This window comes from Carlito syrichta, unplaced genomic scaffold, assembly GCF_000164805.1.
Source record: "Carlito syrichta isolate Samal-C Ts95f unplaced genomic scaffold, Tarsius_syrichta-2.0.1 Scaffold305705, whole genome shotgun sequence".
Classification (NCBI taxonomy): Eukaryota; Metazoa; Chordata; class Mammalia; order Primates; family Tarsiidae; genus Carlito; species Carlito syrichta.
Window position 1 is genome coordinate 168,880 of NW_007249801.1, and position 8,939 is coordinate 177,818.

Below are 8,939 nucleotides of genomic sequence, written 5' to 3' on the forward strand. Positions count from 1 at the left end.
ACTCCAGTCTGGGCGACAGAGTGAGACTCCAACTCAAAAAAAAAAAGAAAAAGAAAATAATTAGCTCCTGCTTTGTTTTCGAAGCGTTGGCTCCAATATGGCCTAGGACAGGTGTGGCCAGGGTTGAGGAGATGGACAAGGAGACACAGGCACTGTGTCCCAATATGTGACCTTCTGACAGTCACTAAATCACACTGTGCCTTGGTTTCCTGATCTGTCAAATGGCACAGGTAACCACCTCCAAGAGACACCTTGGCAGCTAAACGATGACATTGAAAAGTCCAATAACGTAAGGACATACGGTGACCATCTGGGGCTATGTGTAGTTGTAGTTCTGGAAGAGTTACCCCTGCAAGCTTGTCTCCCTGCCATTTTGTTTCAGAGAGATCAGTGCTCCCCGCCCCCACATTTCTAGGGGGCTGGCTCCCTCCCAGCAGTGGCCTATGCCACTGTGACCTCTGACCTCCCATCATGGAGGAAAACTGGTTACCAAGAAATAATCCAGGACGACTCCCCTTTCCCGAATGAGGTGGGGTTTCCACCAACTAAAGGTGCCCTCCCAGCCCTCATGTGTTAGAGGCAAAGGACCAGCTGGGTAAGGCCAGACCAATCCACAAGAAAATCTCTGGGCCAGGCACATGTCAGCACCCCTGTTCAGCAGGCTTGATCTGATCAAGTCCAAGGCAGAGGGCAGGCTCAGCTTCATCCCTCCTCCACCCTCCATGCCTTCATTTCACATTCTGCCCAGCGGAACCAGAGCCCGAGGTAGCTGTGGGTGATAAATAAATAATCGCAATGAGGAAGTACCTTGGAAATATAGAGCTGGCAGATCATATCCTCCCCTGGTTTGATTTCTTTCACAGTCCGAGTGATGAATATACCTCTCCCTTGGCAGCCCGAATCCGGCTTACAAATGTATGTCTTATTTTTTCTTGACCTGCTATAGGTCTGCAAATCTCCCCAGCTACCAGAGCAGGAGGAAGCAAGATACAACTTTAGCTGGGAAGCAGGGGGAAGGAAGACTAGCTCTTTATGAGACAGAGAATGAGACAGAGGAGGGAGGGAGAAAGGGAGGAAGCGAGAAAGAGAGAGAGGGAGAGGAGAGGGGAAAAAGGAAGAAAAGCTATCTAATGTGATGAAGCCCTGGCAAGAGAGAAGGGCATACACACAGACAGAGTAGGTTTCAGAGGGAATTCAGGACTGGATTTAAACCCAGAAAACACCACTTTCCAGCAGTGTAGCCCTTTGCAAGGACTTGACCTCTCGAAGTCTCAGCTTCGTCATCTCTACAATGAGGATAATGATGACACTCATCTTCCTCTGATGGTTATTTATGTGACACAATGCAGGCAGAATACTAATACATGCTGTGTGTCCCATAAAGGTGGCCGGGACCCCAGAAGCTTGGTTTTGTGGGTTTGCAGATGTGAGATTTGGAGTTCTGGATCTGGCTCAAGCCCTGATGAGGACGATGACCTTGAATGGATCAGTGTCTGACTCCTCTCTGGGTTTCAGTGTTTCATCTGCAACACCTCCACTTCAGCCAGAGTATAGAAGGGCAAATAATATCTTTGATCATACTTTGAAGAAAGTATCTTCAGAAGAAATAAAGAAACCAGATTAATGGTGTCTCTGTCTCTCAGTCTTGCTATACTTCTTGTTTTGCGTTTTAACACACAAAAGAACCTTGTGACCATTGGAAAAGTCATCTAACTGCAGTGTTCCCCAGTGACCAGGAACCTGGAGCTCCCGTTGACTTGATGGCAAGCACATTTCCTTTCAGATGCAGTTAAGTCCTAAGAGTTGTTCCTGGCATGCTTAGGACAGGCTGAGAAGCCTGGAGCTCATGGTTTGGGGAGCACTGGGTGGAGAGGGGTGGGGTATTCCTCTGGTGCCCTTGCCATGTGAGTATCATCCTGATGGAGACACTGTTCCACCCTGTCTCAAGCACCAGATAGCACCCAAGGTCATGTTCATGTCCTTTCGCATTCCTCCTATTTCTTGGTGGTGTGTGACCCAGAACATTTCACAGACCAAGAGTGGATGTCTAGATCTGAAACAGATCAAATGAGACTAGAGGAGGGAAAGGGCTGAGCGCTATCTTTGCCCTGCATGGGACCAAGGCCAGGCCTCCTTCCTGCCTCTATCCTGGGGGCTAACCACTACCCTACTCTCTCCAGAGGCACTCATGGGCCTTAAATAATCCAGAAACTGCACAGTTAAATGCCTGGAATGAGTTCAAAATCAACAGCTTTCAGGGTCAGAACAAACTCTCACCCTGACGGCAGGTACAGGCTCCAAGACACTCAGCCCCTGAATGTCATCTAATTTTATGGGCAGAGCCTTGTGTATTCTCAACCTTGGACACACCTTTTATCCTTTCTCTTCCTGAATGGTAGTGAGAGAGATGGGGAGTCCTATGGGAAGGGAAAAGAATCAGGGTGGGGGCTGGGCGTGCAGTGGAGAAGAAAGCACAGGGGCACTCACTCGGCAGGAAGACACCAGGTCTTAGGGAAAAAGTGGAACTCCTTCGGAAACATCTTTAACATGCGGCTCATATTCCTGGCCAGCAAGTCCTTGCGGCAGATTTCACTCATTCCGGGGAAGTGATTGATCTTCTGCAAAAGAAGCCAGCATTCATGAGCAATCGGGGGGACACAGGAATCCTACAGGGTCCTCTTAGGATCATGTTGCTATAAAGATGGGGTCCCCTTGGATAGATGCCACACAAACTGAGGACCAATGCTGACTCGAGTACCTGATAACTTTTCATTTCCATCACCCGCTCCAGTGACACCGAGTAGTCTGTCCAGTAGAGAGTCCAGTCATCGTCTTCCCCTCCCTCTCTAAGGCCATACTGTTGGGCAGCCCTACGCACTGCAGTGGGGTTGAAGAAAGAATGGCCTGTTAGCCTGGGAAGTGGGGGAGGAGTGTGGGGTGGGGATCTTCCATTTCAAGGTGCTCCTAGATCAAATACTGAAAGTGTGAGAACTCGGCTCCTGGGGACTGGACACCACGTCACCCTGCCTGGACACCACTGCCAAGAAAGGAACATGGAGAATTGAAAGAGACTGAAGAATCTGGCCTGTGCTGGTTCCCCACAGAAGCTTCTCTAGGATGAATGTTTTACCTGCCCTGGCTTCCCCTGCCAGGAAGCAGTCTCTGGCTTTCCTCCAAACACTAAGCTCTGAATGTTCGGGGAATATAAACTAATCCTTAACATCAGCCAGAGCCAAGCTTAATTAGTGGCAGAAAAGAAAATTATACGTAGTACACTGGGTATATATATATTTTTAAGTATACATTGTATTTCAAAACCACATACTGGGGGTGCCAAAAAAAGTATACACATTTTAAGAGATGTTATTTATGTATTACTTTTCAAAGTACTTTTCAGAGGTGTCCAGATGCCAACAGTAATCACTTTAAGCACCTCTTGTAATTGCAGAAGTGACTTGCATTCATCTTACAAATCTTACAATTCTAATATAGTTTTATAGTTTTTCCCTTTCTTTTTTTTTTTTTAATTGGAGTCTCACTCTGGTGCCCAGGTTGGAGTGCAGTGGCACACTCATGGCCACCCCAGCGTCAACCCACTGGGCTCCGGTGATCCTGCTGCTTCAGCCTTCCAAGTAACCGGAACTACAGGTGTGCGCTACCATGCCCGGTTAATTTATTTTTTAATTTATGATAGAGGTGAGGTCTCACCAAGCCCGTCCTAGTTTTCTCCTTTCTTAAAATGTATATAGGCCGGGTGTGGTGGCTCACGCCTATAATCCCAGCACTTTGGGAGATGGAGGCGAGAGGATTGCCTGAGCCCAGAGGTTTGAGACTGGCCCGGGCAACTTAGCAAGACCTCATCTCTACAATAAATCAAAAAATTAGCCGGGTATGGTGTCGCGCATCTGTAGTTCCAGCTACTTGGAAGGCTGAGGTGGAAGGATCGCCGGAGCACAGCAGGTCGAGGCTGCAGAGACCATGAGTGTGCCACTGCACTCCAGTCTGGGTGGCAGAGTGAGACTCCTACTCAAAAAAAAAATATGTATACACTATTTTGGTGCTCTCTGTATATGCCATCACATCCTTCTAACCCATCCCTGTTAGTATTAGTAACTGGGTATTGACGCCAACCCATACTCAAATGCCTTTAAGGGCCTAGGACAGGAGAAGGGCCTGCAGTAACCAGGAGGGCACAAGACCAGCCTAAAGCATTCCATTGGAATTTATGTATTTATTTACCATTTTTTTAGAATACAAAAACAGGTTCACTGCAAGGAAGCAGCAGCCAGGACAGAGAAAAGGAAGCTGTCTGCCCAATTTGAATTTTAAATACAACAGCAGCAACACAGTGCTCTGCAGCACAGAACAGGTCTGTGGGCTGGATTCAGCTCGCAGATCGCCAGTTTGTAACTTGAGCTCTAAAACAGGGCCATTGACTGCCACAATAGCTGCCTCTTCTACCACCAGATTCCCAAATCACCATCTGTAAGAATCACAGCTGAGCACATGGTTCACGCCTGTAATTCCAACACACTTTGGGAGATGGAGGTGAGAGGATTGCCGGAGCCCAGGGGCTCGAGAGCAGCAAGGGCAACTTGGCAAGACCTCATCTCTACAAGATATCAAAAAATTAGCCAGGTGTGGTGGTGCGCACCTGTAGTTCCAGCTACCTAGAAGGCAGAGGCAGAAGGATTGCCTGAGCCCAGTAGGTCAAGGCAGTGGTGGCCATGAGCATGCCACTGCACCCCAGCCTGGGTGACAGAGTGAGACTCCTATTCAAAACAAAAAACAAACAATCAAAAAAACATGATTCTTAGAATGGGATTCTCACCCTCCTAAAATAGCTCAAGCGAGGGGAACTGAAAAACAGGATTTAGAGACACCCCTTTTCATCCTCAAGAATACACAAGAGTGACACTTCCCAAGCATTTGGGGGAATCCAGTTAGTTCCCACTGTAGACCCCTTGAAGGCAGATGCTCACCGCTCTCATACCGGCAGCTGGATAGATTGATCACCAATCATCTGGAAAAGAGAAAAAAGAAAGCAGCAAGACAGAGACACACGCCAGAACAAGCGACGGTACCCAGGTACATTCTGTCCCAGGCGGAACTGCCTGAAATCGAGCCTGTCCCACTAAATCTGGTCTGACTATCCCTGTTGCTGAGGACACAAGTCCAAAGGGATACAGAGTGACAGAAAACATGGGCTCAGAGGACTGTACTCTGCCCACGAGGTAGAAATTCTGTATGTCAATTACAGCTCATGTAGCTCGCAGCTTTATATTCACATCATTGCATCAATCTAGTTACTCCAGTTACCTATCAGGGACAGGAATTGGAACTCTTTTTAGCCAAAATACTCGTCTCCCTCCTTTCTCCCCACCATTAAGGGAAGCCGTGAGAAAGTGGACAAATTTTTATTTGTCAATCAGTGTGAATGGAGCAAGGGATGGCAAAACATTAAACAAGAACTGAAGCACACAAGCTGTAGTTGAGGTCCTAATAAATCAGCCGAGTTTTATTTAAGAGGTACTGAATTCCCAGGACAAAGAAGCACTTTCTTTTTTTTTTTTTTGAGTTGGAGTCTCACTCTGTCGCCCAGACTGGAGTGCAGTGGCCGCTCCCGGTCACCGCAGCATCGACCTGCTGGGCTCCAGCGATCCTTCCGCCTCAGCCTTCCACGTGGCTGGAACTACAGGAACGCGCTACCACACCCGGCTAATTTTTGACTTATTGTAGAGATGAGGTCTCGCCAAGTGGCCCAGGCAGGTCTCGAACCCACAGGCTCAGGCAATCCACTCACTTCAGCCTCCCAAAGGCACGGGATTACAGGCTGAGCCACCAAGCCCGGCAAGAAGCACTTTCTTAAAACAAGGGAATCTTCTCTTCCCACTCATTAAAAAAAAAAGGTATTCTAAACATATATCAAGATCGCACACACCATTATTTGATTCTACAAAACAGATCATCAAAAGTGGATTCTTTTTGTATGAACCGAAAGGGGTGTGGCTTTGAGTCTACTCTCTTCATTGTCAGCCAAGGCCTCCTTCCCTCTAGGTCCTTCCTGTTCCTACCAACATGGATCCCGACTCCCCATCTTTCAATCCTAACCTCTTTTTCTTCCTCGTGTTCTTGCCTTGCCTCAGGGCACTGGGAAGTCTGTTTTGCGCCCTGGTGTTGTCTCTCACAAAAGCCAGGGTGATGGTTTCTTTTGGATCGTCTTTGGCACTGTCCTCTCTCTCTTCAGAGTCTGTCCCTTCCTTGCTTTCCGAAGTCAGGCACTGTCGCATCTCCCTGGCGCGCGAGGAGGCTCTGGGGAAATACCAGCACCCCCTGGAGAGAAGGCCAAGGGAGCCGCAGCTACACGGATCCACCTGCAGGGGGACCCCCTCCCTTGCTCATGTGGGTGGTGAGCCCAGGTTCCAAGACTAGGCAACAGGTGGTAGTTCTTGGAACGCTGCCCAACTTGACCAGCTGGTGCAAGCTCAGGGAGGGAGCTGATTCCACCCTTGGCTACTGACTACGACCTTGGGGACTCACTCGGCCAACCCTGGCCTTGGTTGTTCCCTCCTGGGGTTTTCAGGAGCTGGCTGAGATGCTGTGCATGGCACCACTTGGTAAACAAACTTCTTATTAAAAGTGAGTGAGTGTCTGGAGACAGCCTCAGGACCAAGCCCCAAGCCTTCCCAGAGGATGCAGGTGGAGGTGCTTTGAGGAGGCCTGTTAACTGTTTCAGTGCTGCTTCAAACCTCCCACTCAGCAATTTGCTGGCCTGAAAATGAATGCAATGGCTGCTCATGGACTGCAGGACTGACTTGCAGCTGATTGTACAGTAAGATTCAAGCCCAAGGCCAGTGCAGACCTTCAGAGACCCCAACCAAAGAAAAGACTATAATGTCTCCCCCACTATTCATTCCAAAATAAAAACAAGATCAAATCATTAAATGCATATAATGGAGTCCAGCGAAGTTCTCATCTTCTCTGGCCTTATGAGACTTCTTTGATGTTTGCTTGACATTTCGAATATCAAAAAAAATTTTGGGGGGATAGAGACAGGGTCTCTCTATGTTGCCCAGGCTAGAGTGCTGTGGCATGATCATAGCTCACTGCATCCTTGAACTACAAGGCTCAAACAATCCTCCAATCTCAGCCTCCTGAGTAGCTGGCATTACATTTGCACACCATGCCTGGCTAGGTTTTGTTTTGTTTTTTTCCTTGTAGAGACAGGGTCTCAATATGCTGCCCAGGTTGGTCTCAAACTCTGGAGATCCTGCCATTCCAGCCTCCCAAAGTGCTGGGATTACAGGCATGAGCCACCACGCCCAACAAATACATGTCAGGAAGTTCAACAAAGTTCTCAACCTCCAGGCCCTATGAGACTTCTTTGATATTTGCTTGACATTTCAAATATCAAAAATTTTAATGGTTTTTAATGCTCCTGCTTGGCTACTCCTCAGGAACGTGCTTAGTTTGCCCTTGGGTATTCCAGGACTGCCAGGCCCAGTGAACTGATCCATATTCCCTCACAGCCATAGCTCCTATGAGCAGAGAGCCCATTTTCTGGAACTCTCCTCACCTCCTAGGACCCTGCAAGCCCCCTCACCATTTCAACCCTTCTCCTTTGATGCCACAGTCCCCTTGCTACTTATGACCTGTTCTTCCCTCACAAATTCTTTGAATGTTTAAAAAGACATTGAAATATGCGTATTATAACTTATTATTATTGAAATAACATAATATTAAAGGAGACTTAGAAAATGCAGGTGGGACGCCCAGGTGGGAGGATTGCTTGAGGACAGAAGTTTAGAGTAGTCTGGACAATATAGCAAGACTCTGTCTCCACAGAAAAATAAAAAATTAAAAATAAAATAAAGAGAAAATGGGGGTAGGGTGAGAAATCACCTGTAGTTTTCCTACCCTGACATAGCAAATTTGACCTGTCTATGTACTGTCTTTTTTCTTAATTTCTGAGCATAATTATCATAATTATTCTTATATCATTGTAATCAATTTTGTGTCTGATTTATGCCTACTTACTATCATGAAATAAGCATCCTTCTAGTTGTGGCAAAGTTTACATGTTTCCAGCTTTTAATGGCTGTGTAATATTCCATTGAAGAAATGAGCCCGAATTTAACCAACCAAGGCCCTATTGTTGGACATGTAAGTTGCTTCCAATTTTGATATTATATCAATAGCTCTAAAGTGCACACTTTCTTGTATAGAAGGCTGCTTACTTCTTTGGAATTATTTTCTTAAGATAATATCCTGGGATTACAGGGCTAATGAATATGCAAATTATGTAGTTTCTGATGTCTATCTAAACTCACCATGTTGTTTCCCAGAGAGATTCTAACAATTTGGACTGCTGCAGCAACTCACCAGAGTTGCACGATCTCTCTTGGAATTCACTTCTCCTCTATACACAAACTTGCTAAATCTAGATAAATTTCATGCCCTGCAGCCATTTTTTTACCACAGCTGCACACTTAGAACTCTCTCTGCCCCCTTTCCAAACCAAATTTGGTGATGGTGGAGCTCTCTAACAATGAAGCTACCTATGTGTAATTTTTTTTTTTTTTGAGTCGGGGTCTCACTCTGTTGCCCAGGCTGGAGTGCAGTGGCATGCTCAAGGCCACCACAGCCTCAACCTGCTGGGCTTAGGTGATCCTTCCTCCTCAGCCTTCCAAGTGGCTGGGACTACAGGCGTGCGCCACCATGCCTGGCTAATTTTTTGTTTTATTATAAAGATGAGGTCTCATGAAGTTGCCCAGGCTGGTCTCAAACTCCTGGGCTCAAACAATCCTTTCACCTCGACCTCCCAAAGTGCTGGGATTACAGATGTGAGCCACCGTGCCCAGCAGCTATTTATGAATAACTTAATAATGAACCCTCATGCGGGGATCGTTCTTTGGGATTTTTTTTTTTTTTTTTTTTTG

At 46.9% G+C, this 8,939-nt stretch overlaps 1 protein-coding gene across 1 annotated transcript in view; it reads right to left on the reverse strand.

The window, feature by feature from the left end:
• The window catches only part of TTLL6 (tubulin tyrosine ligase like 6), a 34,534-nt gene extending 28,214 nt beyond the window's left edge, over nucleotides 1–6,320 (reverse strand). Inside the window, 5 exon segments of the mRNA XM_008062443.2 lie at nucleotides 808–964; nucleotides 2,488–2,618; nucleotides 2,759–2,877; nucleotides 4,983–5,023; nucleotides 6,112–6,320. Coding sequence (XP_008060634.1) covers nucleotides 808–964; nucleotides 2,488–2,618; nucleotides 2,759–2,877; nucleotides 4,983–5,023; nucleotides 6,112–6,290 — 627 coding nt within the window. The 5' untranslated portion in view covers nucleotides 6,291–6,320.
• Nucleotides 6,321–8,939: the final 2,619 nt, after the last annotated feature.